The following is a 19,136-nucleotide window of genomic DNA, read 5'->3' as shown; positions in this document are numbered from 1 at the left end:
CCTTCCAGTACTGATCGCAGCCCATCTGTGCTGCCCAGCCTGGAAGGCCCTTGTCCGTGTCCTTCCCAGGCTCTGCTACAGGGTCCACCCAAGGTGTCGCAGGCCTTGCTGATCAGTTACTCCAGCTGACCCACGTCCCCTTACGCCTCCCATCTGTTAACGCACACTGGCCCTCATCACCTCTTTCCTCCTAATCGGTACCCCCGCCCCAAATCTCCCCATTCTCCAGCACATTAGCTCACACTCCGTTGTCCCTCACTCTCACACATTTCACCGATGGTGACTTTGACTCTCCTTCTCCAGAGTGCCTCCTTCACCCTCTGGTGCTGCATGCTCCCCCCCGACCCCACGCCTCTCCCCTGGGCCACGTGCTTCTTTCTCCTAGGGCACGGCGGTCCACAACTCTCTGCTCTATGGCAGCTTGGGTGTGTTCTTTTTAAAATGTTAAATTTTGTTTTATTTTCAATTCAGCGTTCTCTCCTGTCTGCCTCTTGCCTGCATCTCCTGCTTCACTCCCCCACCTTGAGAAATCAGGAAAAACAAAACCCCCATTACAGACATTGTCAAACAAAACAAATGTCCACATTGGCCATGTCCAAAAATACACATATATGTGTGTGTGTGTATATACATTTACACACACACACACATACACACACAAACACACAGACACACACACACACACACACACGCACACGTCATTCTGTGGCCTGAGTCCAGAGAATATAAGATCCAATTCTTATTGTTTACTGATTATGGGGAGAGCATCTGACTCAGCAGGGCAAAGTACACCCTCACAGGCTTTTTGACAGCAATTATAGCCAGCAACGATGAAGCGCTTTAGAGCTTGTAAAGACTTGACTGATGTTTGATCCTCACAACAACTCTTTTATTATCCCCATTTTACAACTGAGGGAACTGAGGCTGAGAAAAATGTCTTGCCTCTGGTCATACAACAAGGATCTGAGGCAGAATTTGAACTCGGGTCTTCCTAAGCCCAGGTCTGGCGCTCTGCCCACTGTGCCACCTGATGTCTCCCATCTCTTCATCAGAATCATTCAGGCTTTACCAGAACAGGACTAAACCTGATGATTGCATCCCCCCACCCCCACCGCGTCCCCACCCCTGCCTCTCCTCCCCTGATGATAAGCATCAGGAAAGGCACAGAAGGGGTAGATGGGGTCCCCTGGTGACCAGAAGTAAGGGCCTGGAGTTTCTTGGTAGAAGAGTGGATGAGGCTGACCTTGCCATTTCTTCACCAGGCCCCAGGAGCTGGTCGAACTTGGGGAGCTCTGCTATATAACTGGCCTTGTGACCTTGACCAGACACTTGGCCCTCTGAGCTGTGGTTATCTTTCCTCCTCACACCATTCACCCAATAGGGCCTGTGGGGATGTCGTGAGGATGGTGCTTTGTAATCCTTAAAATGCTATAGAAAAGGGGAGCTGTTATGTCAAGCTTTCTTCTGCCTCTGAGAACGAATTGCTCACTTTTTAGAGATTTATTTACCGTCCCGTTTAGGCTGGCGGAGGACATACCTTTGACACGCCGACCTAGTTGGCTCGTGGTCTAAAAAAGTGAACCGATGGCTGTCCATGGTTGCCTTTGACCTCCCTGGGCCAAGCAGAGGGCCGGCCTTTGAAGGGCTTGTAATGGGGCCTGGCCGTTGGGTGGTGCAAGCACCGAAGTTCTCCTCCTGTGCTCCCTCCCGTGCACTCATTTTTTCCTGTGTTTTTAACATTTGTCTGTTTACCGCAGAGACAAAGGGAAAAAAACAGCCGTCTGTGTTTGCAGCAGTGATCAGTTAGCTCTCTGCCCAGCACCGATTGCTTTTCTCGGGCTTCCTCTGATTTAGGGGGACGGAGCTGCTGGTGTTCACCAGTCCCAGTGTCCCCCTGGGGTAAGGCATCAGACTGACCAGCCCCAAGCGCACAGAGCTGACGGCTGGGTGCCTGCGCCAGGCAGGAGCCGGTCCTTTCTGGTGATGTCGGGGGCTGATTGCCCCCCAGCCCCCATCCTGTGGCCTCTTTCCACACGTGGCTGCATCTGTGGCTAATGGCCTTCTTGTCGTCTGTAGCCATCCTGGAGGTGTGCCTTCTCCACTTGTCTCCTTCTGGGCCAGGGGCTCCCTGCAGGAACGGGCCGTTCCTAGACGTGCCCACGTTGCCCCAGCCGATCTCACTCTGTAGGTGTTCTTGGCATGTGTGTGAACATACCCATTCTGAGCGGGCTGGCATCCATCCCAGGTCTTTTTTTTTCTCAGGCATCAGCAGTCACGGAGAGCCAGCCCTCATCAAGGAGAGAGTAGATGTGACCTCTAGAAGGGAAGGTCTTGACAGATGCTGGAGGGGACAGAAGTTACCTGAATACATGTCAAGGCTGGGGCCGCTTGGGAAGAGAATGCAGTCAGTCGTGCTAGATGATGAAATGGCCCCTGCTCTCAGGGAGACTACGTTCTAGACTGTATCTGAAGGGAGATGTCAGCTTAAGAGAAGAGCTTTCTAATGATTAAAGCTCTCTGAAAGTAGAAAGGGGCTGCTTTGTGGGGTAGGGAGTCCCCAGGCATCAGGAGGTATTCAAGGAAGGGCCACCTTGGTGATAGCTAGGTGGTAAAGTAGATAGAGCTCTGGACCTGGGCTCAGGAAGACCCAGGTTCAAATCCTGCTTCAGGCACTAGTTGTGTGATCCTGGGCAATTCACTTCAACGCTGTTTGCCTCAGTTTCCTCATCTGTAAAGTGGGGATAATAATAGCACCTACGTCCCAGGGTTGTTCTGAGGGTTAAATGAGATATTTTAAAGGGCTTTGTAATCCTTAAGAAAGTGTAGACTCTGGATATGGAAGAGTGAGGGAAGAGGCAGTGTGACTCAGTGAGGAGGGCCCTGGATTTGAAGTCGGGGCTCATAGTTACTGCCCGTGTGACCGTAAGCAAGTCGCTCAGTTTCTCTGGGCCTTAGGCTCCTGACCTGCCCCTCACCACCCTCACTGAGCTGGGCCCCACGGCCTCTCTCTCCTATGCACACAGTTGATTCTTGGGTATTGTGTGTTGAATGACTGTGTAACAGGATTATTTGCTGAAAGCATGGAAAGGTTTTTCCCCCTGGGTCTGCTAGGTTTCTTTTTGCTAGTTTATCCTTTTTCAAAGCCCTGGAATGGCTAGATATCAGCTCGGAATGTCTGCCTCCCACGTGGATACCTCCTGGAGGTCTTCACACCTTTCAGGGCCTAGCTCAGATGCTGACCCTCTATCATGCCTTCCCTGATCTCCCTTCCCTGTCAGATTTTCAGTGATGACCAGAGCAGAGGCAGGGATGATGGGACCAGGCTGTGACCAGGTCCAGAGCTCCTCAGTGGGCTGGGGGTGTGGCCACTTGATTCTTGACCTTGAACTTGGAGATATACTCAGCTCAGTTTCTCTCCAGTGTCCTTGGCTGGGACATGGATGGACAGGAGCTTGTGGGATTTGCAGATGCTATGAATCTGGGGGGATCGGTGGCTGATTCACCAAAGGACAGAATCAGGTCTCAGAAAGACCCACCAACTGGATTTAACAAGGTGGAATCAGGCTATGGGGGCTCTATGGGTGAAGTTTTGCATTGTGGACCAGATTGTCCACCAGTCATGTGAGGTGGGGGAGATGTGGCTCAGTGAAAATACACATGAGAAAGGCCAGGATTGGTCAGGGGAGCACCTAAAAGGGAGGCCATGTGGGGTGTTCCAATCTCCGTTGTGTGACCAGGCCCAACTCATTCACTTCCACATTTTGAAAAATGTTAAAAAAAATGTTTCAAGATGCTACTCGTGGCCTGGCCCCTGCTGTCAAAGAGCTGACCGTGGCCCGGGGGCTTGTGCGAGGCAAGAACCACAGTCCCCAGGAGTCACGTAGGCTCAGAGAGAAGGGCCAAGAATCCTCCTTTGAACTTGTGTAACCCCTGGTGTGGACCAAGCGTGGTTCTGTGAAAGGTTGCCAGGTTCCTGACGCTGGCGGAGCCTTAGATGTGACTCCAAGAATGTGGCCATTTCCTGGCTCTGGACTCTCAGCTCTTTGGCAAACGGACCAGGGCCTTAAACCAAAATATTCCCGAGATTTGAGTGGAAACGCACGGGCCTGAAAGGCCATAAACTCTTGGGGAAAAAACATGTAGGTTCCAGAGAATTGTCCTTTTCCAAAACCAGGCTGATCCTTTGAAGGGAGAACATCTGATTTATGATCACGGACAAGGCCTGGGCTCTTTGACTGGTCAGTGGCCGTGCGTGTAAGAAGAAACATGACATCATCCTCGTCAGTCATCAATAGCACTTTAAGGTTGGGGAAGCGCTTTCTATATTTGCTCTCTCATTGAGCCCCGCGACGGCCCTGGGAGGTCGATTCTTGTTTTACAAATGAGGAAACTGAGTCAGGGAAAGGAGAGAGCCTCATCTAGTTCTCCTTCCTAGAACTCTTCTCTTTTTGGAGAGGTGAAATCTCAGGCCGTGCTTGGTATCATCTTTGATGTTCTGTGTTCCAAGAAACTTGCTCAGCTCTCTGCCATGAAATGACCTCAGTCTGCCTCTGAGGGCCTTTCTTTGATGTTGGGACCTCATCCAGCCTGTGGATCGCTTTTTCTTTTTCAAAAGCTGCAGTGCCCTACTTCGAATGGGCATTTAAAATGAGGCAATCAATTCAACAATTCAATTTAATAAGCATATATTAAGCACCTGCTGTATACCAGGCACTGCTAGTTCCTGGAAATTTGAAGACCAAAGTGAAAGTCCCTATGGTCAAGGGGCTTATAGTCTACAGTGAGGATACAACATGAGCACAGATGTATAGATAGAAAGGAATTTTTGAAGGAGGGGGGAAGGCCCAGCATTTGGGGGACTCGGGGAAGACCTTGGGTATGCATTAGCACCTAATCTGGGTCTCAAAGGGAGCTTGGGATTTCAGCCTGTCAAGCATTTATTAAGTGTCAACTGTGTGTAAGGCATCAAGTTTGAGAGATACAGAGCTAAAACAGAAAACAGTCCTGCCCACAAGGGGCCTCCATTCTACCCCAGGGAGGTATGGCAGCAGGGATGTGTGTCTTTCCCCGGATCCTTTCTCCTCTCTCTCTCTGTCTGTCTCTCTGTCTCTTTGTCTTTCTCTCTTCACTCCCACCTTTCTCCTTTTTTCTCTTCCTCTTCTCCGCCCTACCCCTCTGTCTGTCTCTCCTCATCCCTCTCTCTCTCTCCCCCCTTCCCCCATCTCCTCTTCCTCCCCTCCTCCCCCCCCTTTCTCCTTCCCCCTCCCCCCTCTCCCTCTGCACCTCCCTTCTCCTCTCCCTCTTTCCCTGGGTTCCTTCCCTCTTGGCATCTTCATTTATTTGCCTCCCTGACTCAGCCTCGGGCCTGCCAGCATCTGTCTGTGGGCCAGCAAGCTGGACCTTGAAGAAAGAACAACCAGGAGACCCATAGTTCACCTGAGATGTTTCTGTTCATTTGTCCTCAGAAGAACTTTTTGCCTCAGAGAGAGGGCTGACGAGGGGACTAAATGTTTAGAGTTGGAGATGTCCTTTGTAACCAGTTTCATGTCCATAAATTAGGGAGGGCAACAGGGCTGGGACGTGCCTTTCATCAGCACGGGGACCTGCCAGTGGGGATGCTCCCCACCCCTCCCCCCCCCCGCCTCAGTAATGCTCTTAGAGGGCTCAGTGGCTTCCCCAGGGTCCCAGAGGCAGGATTTGAACCCAGGGCTTCCTGGCTCTGAGGCTGGCTCCCCAGCCCCCACGCCACATCCACCACTCTCTGTAAATCATTGTTAGGCAATGTTATTTATTTCTGAGTGCCTCCCAGCTCATCTTTTTGAAGCCGGGAGCTGTGACTTGGCCATGGGTTCTGGTGTGGCTGGCCTCCCGAGGTCCTGCTCCCGCTTCCTTCTGCCACGTTGATGTGGAAATGTCGACTGCCCTGGGACCTTCCCCCTGGTGTTCCCTCAGCCGCATGTCATTCAGGAGTGGTTTCTCCGCTGTGTCTGAGGGGGTTTGGCCCGGTGTCCGCCATGTTACCCTTGGGCTCACGGCTCCTTTCTGTGCTCTTTCTTGACAGTGAGTGACCTCCAGGAAGAGGGCAAGAACGCCATCAACTCTCCCATGACGCCTGCCACAGTGGACATCCACCCCGAGGACACCCTTCTCGGTACAGTCTCTGCTTCTTGGCTAGGAATGTTTCTGTGCTTGGGGAGGGGGTGAGGTGGGGGGATAGACAGAGACTGGGACCAAAGAAAGCATTGATTTAGGGCTGTGAAGGGCCCTGTGCTGAGTGCTGGGCATAGACATACAAGCCAACAAGACAGACCTTGCCTGCTCCCAGGGCGCTTCCATTTTAATGGGAGAAGACTCAGATAAAAGGGAGTTAGAAAGCAAAGGGCAGTGGGGTTAGGATGCCAGTGGAAATTAGAGAAGGCAAGGAGTGATGCAAGGATTTCTTTAGGGTTAGGAAGCCCTACCTTGGTAGGTTCAGATCCTGCCTTGGACACTTACTCCCTACGTGACCATGAGCTTCACTTTCCTCCCAGGGAAGAGGAGGGGGTTGGGCCAAGCAGCCTCTGGGGTCCCTTCTAACTCTCAGTCAATGATCCTGCGACATTTTATGCCTCCTGTGATCGCACAGCCAGACCTGGAGCTCGGAACAACCTCGTGGGCCAGCTGGTTCATCTCCCTCATTTTACAGATGGGGAAACTGAGGCCTGGAGAGGGGGAGTGACCAGTGCTGCAGTTCTGAATTTTCCTCCCTTTTTCTCAGCCTTTGCTAAGACGGAAGGCTTGGAAAAAGGGGTTTGGAAATCTCGTAAGCCTCGGGTTGGCTGGGTGATGGCTCTTCTTTTCTCCTTCCTTTTCCAGTGCCGTCCGGCCTCTGAGGGCCGGGGGCCGCTCCCAGGCTTCCTCGTGGGCCTGGGCATCTCCTGTAGAGTCCCACGGGGGCTAAGATGTCTGTGTCTTTGCAGCCAGTGTACTCAGGTACACAGCAGCTCTCCAGGTTTACAGAGCCTTTCCCCACCAACGCCCACCCCCAAGGAGGGCTCTTACCCCATTTTACAAAGTGGAAACTGAGGCTCAGGGCATGTGACTTGTCCAGGGTCATGGAAGTAAGTGTGTGAGGCTAGATTTGAACTCAAGTTTTCTGTGTCCACTGAAAGACTGGGTGGTGCTGTGGACAGAGGGCTGGACCTGGAGGATTCCAGGAAAACCTTGAGTTCAAATCTTGCCTCAGATACTCACGTAACTTCTCTCAGCCTCAGTCTCCCCATCTGTAAAGAGGGGATAATAGTAGAGCCTACCTCCCAGGGTTGTCGTGAGAATCCACTGAGATAATGTTTGTAAAAGTGCTTTGCAAACCCTAAGGCCATCATTGTTACTATTCTCTCATCATGGCGCTACAGACCCGTTACCACTTTTGGAAAAGTGAGCATTTTGCAGATGGGGTCGGATGGGCCCTACGAAGGTCACACGCCTGGCCTGTGCCACGCTCCTTGCCGAGGCCGTGCCTCGTGGTCTCCACTGCCTTCTCAGCTTCCTGTCCGTCTGTGGGGTCGGGGGGAGGGGGGGCAGGGCACCTGGCTCTAACTGTGGGTCCCTCTTGCCACCCAGCAGAAGAGAATGAGGAGCGGACGATGATTGATCCCACCTCCAGGGAAGACCCCAAGTTCAAAGAACTGAACAAGGTAGGCGGAGCGCGTGTTCTAGGAGCTACTGCTGTGGGGTCTGTGGCCAGCGAGGGGAGCTGGAAGGTCAGTAAATGATGACCCACAGCATCGGGGCTGTCCCTTCTTATCTGGGTGGTCTCGGTTTAGTCTCTTAAATTGCCAGCCTCAGTTTCCCCCTCCTCTGTGAAGGCCTTTAAAGATACCTTCTAGCTTTAAATCTGTGATCCTTTGGGCAAGGCTCTGGGCTAGGTGCTGGGGGTTTTAGAGGTGAAAACACAGGGGATCTCTGCCCCTAAGAGCTTCCTGGAGCTTGGCGGGTGGGGAGCCCTCTACAAAAATAAGGATAACATGAGGGAAAGTGTGAGATGGGGAGAGGTAGGGGCATGGAATCACACACCGTGCACTGGAAGGAACGGCAGAGGCTGGCTAGCCAAGATGGCTCATTTTACAGATGAGGAAACTGAGGCAAATGGGGTGAAGTGACTTGCCCAGGGTCACACAGCTAGTAAGTGTCTGAGGCTGGATTTGAATTTAAGTCTTCCTGATTCCCAGTCTAGGGCTTTCCGTTGTTCAGTTATTCATACCACACTTAACTGTGTGACCCTGGACAAGTCACTAGAAGCTCTCCCTCCCTACTTTTGTTTCTTGTTCTATAAAATGGGACTAGTGATGTCTGCCCTGCCTCCCTCCCTCCTAGGGCTCCTGTCAGCTCTAGAGACTATAATACACCGTATGAATATTAATTATTGTTATTAGAGAGTCTAAGTTGTCAAAGCTGAAGGGCATTTAGAGGCCATCTGGGCCAACCCCCTCTTTTTACAGATGAAGAAGCTGAGGCCCTGAAAGGCCAAAAAGTCGAATAGATAGTAAGTGGTCAACCTGGGATTTGAACTCAGGTCCTGAGGCTTCACTCTCAGCACTCTCCACCACAACCTGCTGCCTCCTGGAACCCTTATTTTACAGATGGGGAAAGTGAGGCCCAGAGAAAGTGGTCTGTGGATTTGAACCCGGATCCTTGAACTTGGAATCCCAATGTTCTTTTCCCGCGACAGCTATACTTTGGGAAACGATGACCTTTACAAAGAGAAGTGAGTGGGAAGCCTGATGCGTTCCCACTTTGTTGCTGTGTGTTGTTTATTTTTATTTGTCAAGCATCTGTGGCTGCTTTGCAGAGCATTGAAGGAATTGGTTTGATTCCCCTGCTTTGAAGAATGCAGTCCCATCTGATGGTTATTATTTATCCCCAAGAACAGGCAGGACGGACAAGGCTGTCAGCTGGAGGGTGTGCTGTGGTGCGGGTGGGTGTGGGTGAGTGCCAGTGGGGACTGGGCAGCCACGAAGCCCTTTCTGTACATGCTTTTTAGGCCGTTTCCGCAGACACCTCTTAAATGTCTGTCCAGGGAGATAGAAAGCTTACAAAAGATCCAACTCCTGGCCTCGTGGAGCTGACAGTCTAGTGGGGCATAGTGACTGCCCACCATGTGTACCGGTGGGGACTTTGCATGGGCCAGAGACACATACGTCCGTATTTATACTCAAGTTTCCCTATGCGTGTGTGAGTATCGTGACATGCGTACGTGTAGGGACATCTCCACTTCAAATGTTCACGTGGACTATTTGTGCCCGGCCTGTGATGTTTTAATTCTCCCTCCCCATCAGGACTCCTTCTCTGCCCCTGTACCCTCTTCCCCGGGGTAGGCTGTCTTCTTACAACAAAGGGAGAGCAGCCCTGGTCTTTGGTAAAGGTCACTTTGATGACACCCCCACCCCTGCCCCGGGTACCTCTGATAGTCATCTGCCCTCTATGGAGGGGGGTGGTTTGGTTAAAATGAAAAGAGATTGGACATTCTGTGGTTCTAGAGGGGGCAAGGGCGGCTCTCACTCTTCATGTTGGATAAAATCAGTGGGAAGTATGCCCTCCTGTTTAATAAGCACCTGGACGGGAATAGCTGTAATTAGTGCTGCTGTGGAGGGTCTTCTGCTCCACAAACAGGCTACGTAGCTCCTCTGCTCCTCTGTTTTGGGTGCAGTAAGGCACTGAGAAGCAGCAGCCCCTACAAGGAACCGTGACCTCCTGTATGTACCTGGGGCCACTTGGGGTGCCAACTTAGCACCGACATTTCCGAAAGGATCGCTGAGGTGTCTCACTTGCTGTGATAAGGCTTCTGTCCTTCCTTAGTGGATCTGAGGTGGGCTGCTTTGCGTGCATTTGGAAGTGATTAAAACCCAACTCCGAGGGCTCTGGGGGGAGGCAGGGTGTGGAACCCCATTGTCATTCAGAAAAGACTAATGGAAAAATCATGTTTTATTCTGGTTCCAGTGGCCCCAGGGGCCACTTAATGTAAAGTACAAGAAGACTTTGCCAAGGATGTGAGAAACAGAGGGATGAGGCATTCTCTTTCATCCTTCAGATGGATAAAAGAGAGGCCTGCCTGGAGAGGAATAAGTTGTCTAGAAATAATAATTGGTGTCCTCTTCTCAAAAAGTAATATGTGAAATGGGTTATTGGAAAAATGGATGAGGCCCAGAGCTGCAAGGGACTGCCCAGGGTATGTAGCCACACCCTTCTTCTTACAGAGGAGGAAACTGAGGCCCGGGGAGGGGAAGTGATTTAGGACTGTAGGTGTAGACCAGAGGTGGGTGCGGCCCTTTGACTGAATCCAAACTTCACAGAACAGATCCCCTTCATAAAAGGATTTGTTCTGTAAAACTTGGACTCAGTCAAAAGGCCGCCCCCAAGGACCTAGAAGGTCACATGTGGCCTTGAGCCCACAGACTCCCCACCCCTGGTGTAGACCCTGGAAGGGACATTAGAGGCAGAGTCAGAGGCACATCTAGTCCAACCTTCTCATTTTACAGATGAGGAAACTGAGACCCTCTTTCTTTATAATGAGGGCTATTTCCATTGAGTCGTGTGAAAGAATAAAATCGTTTCAACCCAGCCAGAATACCCGGCAGATTTGGAGTCATCCCTACCTGTAGCCACTCTTCTAATACAATCTGCAACATTTGTTAAGCACCTATTAAGCGCAGGTAATAATCCAAGGCTGCTGTGACTGGGGCTCCCTGCCGTTTGGACTCATCCCTCCTCTGCTTTTGGCCCACCCTTCCCAAGGGCTCGCCTTCTTCCCCCCAGCCCTTTCCATCCCTTTTCTCTGATTAACCTGAGAGCCCAGATAGCCAGACGAGCCCTGCACAGAGGCTTGGCAGAGATGTCTACTTTTTATTACTTAGACGATACCCACAGAGAAAAATCATCTTTTAAACTTAGCATGTGTGTGTGTGTGCATGTGTGCATGCACGCACGTGGGAGAGGGCACTGAAGGTCAGGTGACCAAGAAGGTCAGTGGGGATGACATTCCCCTCCTGACACAATAAGGTCTGTCCTTTCGTCTTCATTGGCCTCACTGTCCCTGAGCTGAGCTGGCCACTGGCTTTCTTCCCTCTTTATTCTAGTCTGATTTCATGATGTACTTGGGAGGTATATATGATTTGTTTCACAGAAATTTACTTTATGGTTGATTTTGTGAAAATGAATCTGCCTTAGTTCTAAAGGCACACATACTCTCTCTCTCTCTCTCTCTCTCTCTCAGTCTCTTTTCCTCTTCCCCTCCCTCTTTCTGTCTTTTTTTCTCTGTCACTGTCTCTGTCTCTATGTCTCTGTCCCTATTTTTGCATCTTGAAAATTTCCTTGAATCTTAGAGTTTTATTTATTTCTTTTTCTTTCAAATCTGGAAGGAATATTAAAGGTTATTTAGTTCATCCTTCCCCTGCCCCCATCGTACACAGGAGAAAACAGATCTTGAGAAATCCAATGACATATATAATGTCACTTGGTAATTAGTAATGAAGCTGGCTCTTGAACCCAGGGCTCCTGACCCCCAGTTGTCCCCATTTCCTTCCACTGTCCTGCACTGCCTCCCCAGAAGGGGTTGGGTGTAGCTCACATATTTTGGACGGATCAGCTTGCATATGTCCACCCTAACCCAGTCATTGTTGATGTTTTATACAGACATAGGGTGTTTTAGAGGATGCTTGAGCTCCAACACTATTTGACTAACAGATTTCTATAAGAAGCTCATGCTCTTTTTTCATGGACTCCATTAATAGACTGATGATGCTCTTTTTTCATGGACTCCATTAACAGACTGGTGACGCTCTTGTTCAGTTCCTGAAAACATTTATTAGGCACCTTTTGTTTTGCAAAGCAGAGGTGCCAGCCCTCAGGTTGTTAGGAGACAAACAAAAGAGCTTCTTCCTGGCCATAATGAACTGCTTTGGAAGCTTTTGGCCAAGAAGGAATGTTTTGAGGAGGCTGGAGCTTGAGTCCGAGGATCTGAGTTTGAATCTTGATTCTGTGGCTCACTCCCCCCTGACCTTGGAAAGATCACTTCTCTCTGGGCCCCAGTTTTTTCCTCTGTAAAGTGTTGTATTTCTAAGACCTCTCCCAACCCTTAGTCCCACAAGTGGTGTCATACCTGAGCATTTCAAGGCTTGCTGGTCACACATATGGCTCTAGGGCAATTTGACATTAATCTGGAATGGCTTTTCTTTAATTACCATAATTTTCCTCTGCTCTTGGCTATCTTCCTCACCTTGGCCTAGAAGAATAATAATGAAAATTATAACAATGAGCTAACATTTATATAATGTATGAAGAGTTTATATAAAGTGCTTTATATAAATTATCTCCATTTTATAGATGAGGAAACTGAGGCAGACAGCAGTGAAGTGACTTGCCCAGGGTCACACAGTAAGTGTCTGAGGCAGGATTTGAATTTAGGTCTTCAGGTACAACATTCTATCCACTGGGCCTCGTAATTCGTTGAACTTTTCTTGTGCCACGGATCCTCAATTCCATGTTCCAAGTTTCCAGAATTTTATAGGATAATAGGGTCACAGATGCAGGGCTGGAAGAGACTTTATAAGTCATCAAGTCCAGTTCTATTACCCTACCAATGAGGAAAGCAAGCCACAGAGAAGTTAAATGATTTCTCCAAGCTCACCCAGCTAGGAAGTGTCTGAAGCAGAATTTGAACCCAGGCCCAGGGCCCTAGACTCCATCTTCTCCAGGGAGCCTTTTCTGAGCTTCTAAGTTGGTAATAACCTTTCTCCATCCCATCCCTCCCAATTAATCACCTGGAAACTAGGGCATGTTGCCATCTTCTCTGTTGCTGTGGAGGGAACAATGTGTAATGAGGCTGGAGTGGTAGAAAGAGGCCAGGTTGGGAAGGTTTTTAAAATGCCAAAAAGATGAGTTTGTACCAGATTCTTGAGTTAATAGGGAGTGGCTGGAGTTTATTGGGGAAGAGAGGGGGGACATGGGCAGGTGGGCACTTTAGGAAAACAGTTCAGCAGCTGGGCAGAGAATGGAGGGGGAGTGAGGACAGGGAGGGCCAAGACCCAGGAGAGGGAGGAGGGTGCAGGAGTGGTGAGTCATCAGAGGCAGCAAAGGGCCAAGGAAGATGAAGACAAAGACAAGACCGTTGTGTTTGGCCATTGAGATCATTGGTAACTTTGGATGGAGATGCTTCAGTTGAGTGACGAGGTTAGAAGCCAGATTGTGAGGGAAGGAAGGAAACAGGCACTTATTAAGTGCCTACTGTGTGCTCAATGCTTTACAAATGTAATGTCATTAAAGGGAGAGGGGAGAGTAAATAGAAGAAATGCGTGTAGAGGCATGTGGTACCTTTTTCTAGGAGTTTGGCTGGGGAAAGAAAAAGAGATAGGACACTAGCTGGAGGGCCAGTGGAGGGTTTTTAAGGGTGGGGGAGCCTTGGATCTATTTGAAGGCAGTAGAGAAGGCACAAATAGGGAGAGGTTGAAGGTCCAGGAGAGAAGGGGGATGATTGAGTGTGTGATCTGCTGGAGAAGACTGGGGGGAAGGGATCACGGGGTTGGCAAGGAGAAAGGAGGGAGTGAGAGATGGTGTCTAGGGAGAGGAGATACTTGTGAAGCAATCTGAAAACCTTAAAATGCTTTATTAACGTCGGCAGCTGAAGGTGCAGTGGATAGAGTACTGGGTCTGGAGTCAGGAAGACCCGAGTTCAAATCCTGCTTCAGGTCCTTACTTACTATGTGACTCTTTACAAGTCACTCGACCTCTCTCTGCCTCAGTTGCCTCCTCTGTAAAAGAGGGAATAATTGCCCCTCCCTTGCAGGGTTGTTGTGAAGATCAAGTGAGATAATATTTGTAAAGCATTTGGCCCAGTGCCTGGCACACAGTAGGTCTTATATAAATGCTAGCCATGATGATCATGATGATGATGGTGATGAATGCATGTGAGGACAAACCACCCTCTGGTCTCACCAGAGCGGTGGGGAGCCAGAGTCGGGCGTGCTAGGATTGTGGGGGCTCCCCATGGGCCCTTGGGGAGGGCCCCGTGCTGCAGAAATATAGGCCGTCCCCCATTTCTCCCCACTCTGCCTTATCTCCCAGCGCAGTTAGGGTTAGGGTTATGGTTAGGGTTAGGGTTGGGTTAGGGTTAGGGTTAGGGTTAGGGTTAGAGACAAATCTAACCCTAATTTCGTGACTCATACCTCCTCCATACAGCAATGGCGGCTGGCGGGCCTTTGGTGGCGGTGGCTGACTTCAGTCAGAGCCATTGCTGGCTGCCTTGGACATTGTCGAGGAGCACTGGGGCAGTGGGCTGAGAAAAGTTGCTTTTCTCTCTTAGTCTGGAGGGCTTTTCCAGTTCGGGGAGGAGCTGTCTGGTCTCTGAAGGTTTCTCCATCCTGGACACATGGTCCGGTGAATGGCTGGTTCTGGTTCAGGTCCCACCTTGCCTCGGTGAGGCGCTAACTCCTGATTTTATTTTTTTAGGTTTTAATTGACTGGATTAATGACGTGCTGGTGGAGGAGAGAATCATCGTCAAGCAGCTGGAGGAGGACTTGTATGATGGGCAGGTGCTGCAGAAGCTTCTGGGTGAGTGAGACGTGCCAGAAGGGGGTGGGGGCTGCTCTCACAGGCCCATGGAAGAGAGTGGATCCCAGCCTCGGTGGGCCCCTTCCTGACCTGCCTCCTTCCAGGTGTAAAGCAGGTGGAGCTGGGAGGGGCCTCTGAGGCATCAAAGCCAACCTCCCATTTTACAGAACAGGAAACTGAGGCCCAGGAAGGGGAAGTGAGCCCAAGACCACCACTCGGGCCTGGTCTCTCTCCTTGGAAAGAATGATTAGGGCAGTGTTTTTCAGAAATCTTTTTGTCTCTCTCTCTGTCTCTCCCTCACACCTCTCGGTGTGTGTGTGCTGGATATTATATGCTCAGCCTTTAGCTCTGCAGGGGGAGGAGCAAAGCAGTGTGCTGAGCACCGGGCCTTCCTCCTCCTCAGATCTCTCTGCCTTCAAATGTCTCCAGAGGGAGCTCACTAAATCCTCACCTGAAGAGAGATGGTTTTGTCCCCATTTTCCAGGTGGAAGAACTGAGGCATGGAAAGGATTATGGCATAATTTCCATAAATTACGATAATAAGACATGGTATAATAATAATGCATAGAACAACTATAAGAGAACAGTGGCATGATAGTAATTCACCCCAGACAGAAGAAGAGAGGGAGGAAGGGAGGGAAGGAAGGAAAGAAAGAAGGAAGGAAAGAGAGAAAGGAGGGAAGAAGGAAGGAAAGAAGGGAGGAAGGAAAAAGGAGAGAAGGAAGGAGGGGAGCAAGAGAAGGAAAGAGAGAGGGAGGGACAGAAGGGAGGAAGGGAGGCAGGCTAGGCCACAGTCAAGCTCCTCTCCGCCAGCCTGTCTCCTCCTTCACATATCAGCCCAAATGGATTGCCACTGACCCTGTTAGCATTTTGTTCTTCCTCATTTCCGTGGTTTCTCTAAATGTCCCTTGTGCCTGGGGAAGGACTTCCCTTCCTCTGTCCCTCCATCTCTGTCTCTCAGTAAATCTCAGTTCCTTCAAAACCTAGCTCAGATACCTCCTCCTCCATGAAGCCTTCCCTGATGAGGCCCTCTTAGGTTGTGCCTGGACCTCTTCCTTGGCTCTCAGCTGGTATCATGGTTATTTGTAGATTTTTCTCCCCTACACACCACCCCCACCCCATTAAATTAGAAGCTTCCTGAGGGCAGGTGCCTGGTGAATGACACTGCTGCTTCTCAGCCATCTCTGTTGACCTTGCTGTTAGACTGGGAGCCCCTGGAGGGCCGGGACATTCTTCCTTTGTATTTGTTTGTGTCTGGAGATCTAGAGATCCCTGAGGCGCTTGGCCCATACTGAGCGCGTAACAAATGCTTTCCGCCTCATTTAGTCATTACTTCATTCTTTCTTTTGTGTATCCCTCCTCCTCCCTGTTCCGCACTTAGTGGCTCACTGGCCTTGATGATGAGCAGTGAGACAAGAGGCGGTCTGGGGATAGTTGGGCCACTTTCTCGTTTTCCATCCCAGCCGTGATAGCTCTGAAATCATCGCAATCCCCTTCAGGCCTGTGATTCCTAGACTGTGTGTGCCAGCAGCTACCTCACCTGAGTCCTCTCTGGGCTCCTAATAACGCCTCCGTCCCATGCTTCACAGTCCCAAACACGCTCCCATCGGTGGCTCCTGTCATCCTCCCGGCCGTCCTGGGCGCTCAGTGGATCATACCGTGGGTCCCACCTTCTGCAGATGAGAGGCCTCCCCTTGGGGGCTTCTTGACTCGACCCTGTCCTCTCCTGTCTTCTCTTCTGGTCGAACACACCTTAGTCTCCCCCTGGATCTTTATTCAGGTCACACCTGCTAAGGCCAACAGCGGGCATCGGTCAGGGCTCTGACCTGGGCCCTCTTCTCTTCCCCCTTGGTGATCTCATCAGCTCCCAGTTATCAACTCTGTGCTGTTGATCCTGTAATCCACTTATCCGTTCTTAACCTCTCTCCTGACCTCCAGTCTTGCATCTCCAACTATCTCTTGTATTGGATGTCATATAGACGTTTTAAACTCAACATGTCCAAAACAGAACTCATTAACTTTCCCCCAAAATTCTTCCCTTTTCCACACATCCCTATTGCTGTTGAGGGCTCCACCCTTCTTCTAGTCCCTCTGGCTCCCTACCTAGGGGTCGTCTTGGACTTCAAACTCTCACCTCCCAGATCCAATATGGTGCCAAGGCCTGTTGACTCCACCTTTGCAGCCTCTATCAGAGAGACCCTCATCCCCTCCTGGACTATTGTCTGCTGTGGATCTGCCTGCATCACTTCTCTCCTCACCCCAGTTCATCCTCCATTCAGCTACTAAAGTAATTTTCCTAAAATGCAGGTCTGATGATGTCACCCCCCACTTGTAAACTCCCTGTTGCCTCTAGGAGCAAATACAAAATGCTGTGTTTGGCATTCAGAGCCCTTCTGAGCTGGCCCCTCCTGTCTTTTCCATTTCTTATACCTCACTCTCTGACACATAGTCTTTGACTCAGTGATGCCGGCCGCCACAGACCTTCCGTCTCCCATCATTGGACCCTCTTCACTGGCTGCCCCCATAACTAGGATTCTCTCCCTCCTGGTCTCTGCCTCCTGGCCTCCCTGTCTCCATCAGGTCCCAGACAAAATCCCATCTTGTGTAGGAAGCTTTTCCAGCCCCACCTTAATTCTAGCGCCTTTCCTCAGTTCATTATCTCCACTCTATCCCAGGTGTAGCTTATTTGTAAAAAGATTTTGGCTTCTAGTTGTCCTCTTTGGGTTGTGAGCTCTTGGAGAGCAGAGACTGTCTTCTGCTTTTTTTTATTTGTTATTCCTGGCCCTCAGTACAGTGCTGGTCACATAGTAGGTCCTTGGTAAATGCTTGTTGACTGACTGACTGATATTAATTAAACTTCTATATTGTTAAATGATAAATCCCATTTCATGCCAGTCCTTTCCCTAAGGAGGCTGACTACCTATTCAGGGGGATTAGGTGTAGACACACAGAGAGGCCATTAGGAGCCCAGGGTGGTCTGTGGTCAGTGCCTGGTGTGTGTGATAGGCAGTAGAAGGGGTGGGCGGTTAATGCAGGTAAGACCAGTCCCCCAGTGCACTTCCTGGGGCAAGTGAGACTGCAGGGGGCATCTCTGGTTAGGTAGGGCTTGAGTAGGTGGAGAGGTGAAGACATGGGGGACCCTTGGGCCTCAGTGTCCTCTGTGAAATGAGGGGCTTGGACACAGTGACCTCCGAGGTCTCTTCTGGGTCTGGATCTAAGACCCTGCGGCTTCTTTAGTAGAGGGAATTTTCTTTCTGGGAATTCCCTGCCCCAAAGTAATCCCAGGTATGAACCACAAAGGAAAAAGAAAGGCGTTTTTGTTGTTTGAAATGCATCTTCTGGGTCTGTCTTCCATCCCCTCCTCCCCGCCCCAGCAGGTTTAACTTTCCAAGGTTTCGGTCGACCTCCCTTTCTGGGAGGCATCGCAGAAGCATGTTGAGTGACAGAGCCCCCCATACAGTTTTTTGTTTTTAATTGGCCGTTAATAATCCATGTGTGGATGGTCAAGAAGTCATTATTTTGTAGTCATTTTTGAAAATGTTTTTTCCAGATAGCTCTCACTCTGTCACTTTCGCAAGCTGAAGGCAGAGAAGTCCAAGTCTGGGGTGTGTGGGGGGCGCACAGAGATGACGATGGGCCGCCTTGGCCTCCCTTCCCTTCTTGCCCCCTCCCCCTGGACCACTCCCTCCCAGCTGCACAGGCTTCCCAGGTAATTCTGCCTGGGCCCTCTCCTCTCCGCCTGCTCTCCGAAGCCGTGAGATTGAATGAGCCAAAGCCGGCTTTGGGAGTCTCGCCTTCGGTAATTGAACACCAAGCAGATGTGACAGTGTTTGTTCAGCTCAAAGCTCACTCCTGGTAATAAAGCACCCGGGGAGTATCCGGGAAGATCTAATCATTCTTCCTGCTGTGGCAGTGTGGGAGGAAGAAGGTTAGCGGGAGAGGGAAAAAACGGTTTTAAGCTGGTTTTTATTTTCTTTATCAAAATCCTTGCCTTTCTGAGACCCCTCTGGCAGACTCTCTCCAGCCTCTCCCACTTAAAAGACCTTTCTCTTTTGCTGGATTTCAAATTCTTAGTCTTCCTTCTTGAATCTCCCCCTCCCCTTCCTCCCTCCATGTTGGGGCAGTTTTCTAAGAGGGATGGTTAGGAAATGTGTCAAAGGAGGAGCGCTGAATGAATGAATGAACGAATGGGCATTTATTAAGCACCAGCCATGTGCCAGACGTGGCATTAAGTGCTGGGGATACAAATACAAAAGCAGATGGTCGCTGCCCTTAGGAAGCTTACATTCTAATAAGCTCTGACTATGATTTTGGCAAGCCACTTGCCCTTCCTTGGACTCATCTTCTTTGTCTGTAAAATAAAGGGGTTGGATCAGACGGCCTCTAAAGTCTCTTCCAGCTGTGACATTTTGTGATGAGGACGTTTAAGATCAGAGGTTATCAGCTTCACTTCATTGATTGAATGAATGAATGGATGGATGGATGAGTGGATGGATGAATGAATGGATGGATGAATGAATGAATGAATGAATGGATAGATGGATGAGTGGAT

The 19,136-nt window shown here is 50.2% G+C and overlaps 1 protein-coding gene across 4 annotated transcripts in view; it reads left to right on the top strand.

Annotated features, from left to right (window-relative positions):
- The window catches only part of PARVB (parvin beta), an 86,089-nt gene that overhangs the window by 36,685 nt on the left and 30,268 nt on the right, over positions 1-19,136 (top strand). For all 4 annotated transcript variants that reach the window (XM_027854341.1, XM_027854340.1, XM_027854339.1 and 1 more), the window contains exons 2-4: positions 6,062-6,151; positions 7,606-7,676; positions 14,482-14,584. In XM_027854341.1, coding sequence (XP_027710142.1) covers positions 6,106-6,151; positions 7,606-7,676; positions 14,482-14,584 — 220 coding nt within the window. In that variant the 5' untranslated portion in view covers positions 6,062-6,105. The remainder of the gene's footprint in view (positions 1-6,061; positions 6,152-7,605; positions 7,677-14,481; positions 14,585-19,136) is intronic.

The sequence above is a fragment of the Vombatus ursinus genome, unplaced genomic scaffold (genome assembly GCF_900497805.2).
Source record: "Vombatus ursinus unplaced genomic scaffold, bare-nosed wombat genome assembly UNPS02010394.1, whole genome shotgun sequence".
Classification (NCBI taxonomy): domain Eukaryota; kingdom Metazoa; phylum Chordata; class Mammalia; order Diprotodontia; family Vombatidae; genus Vombatus; species Vombatus ursinus.
This window is presented reverse-complemented; position numbering and strand designations above follow the sequence as displayed.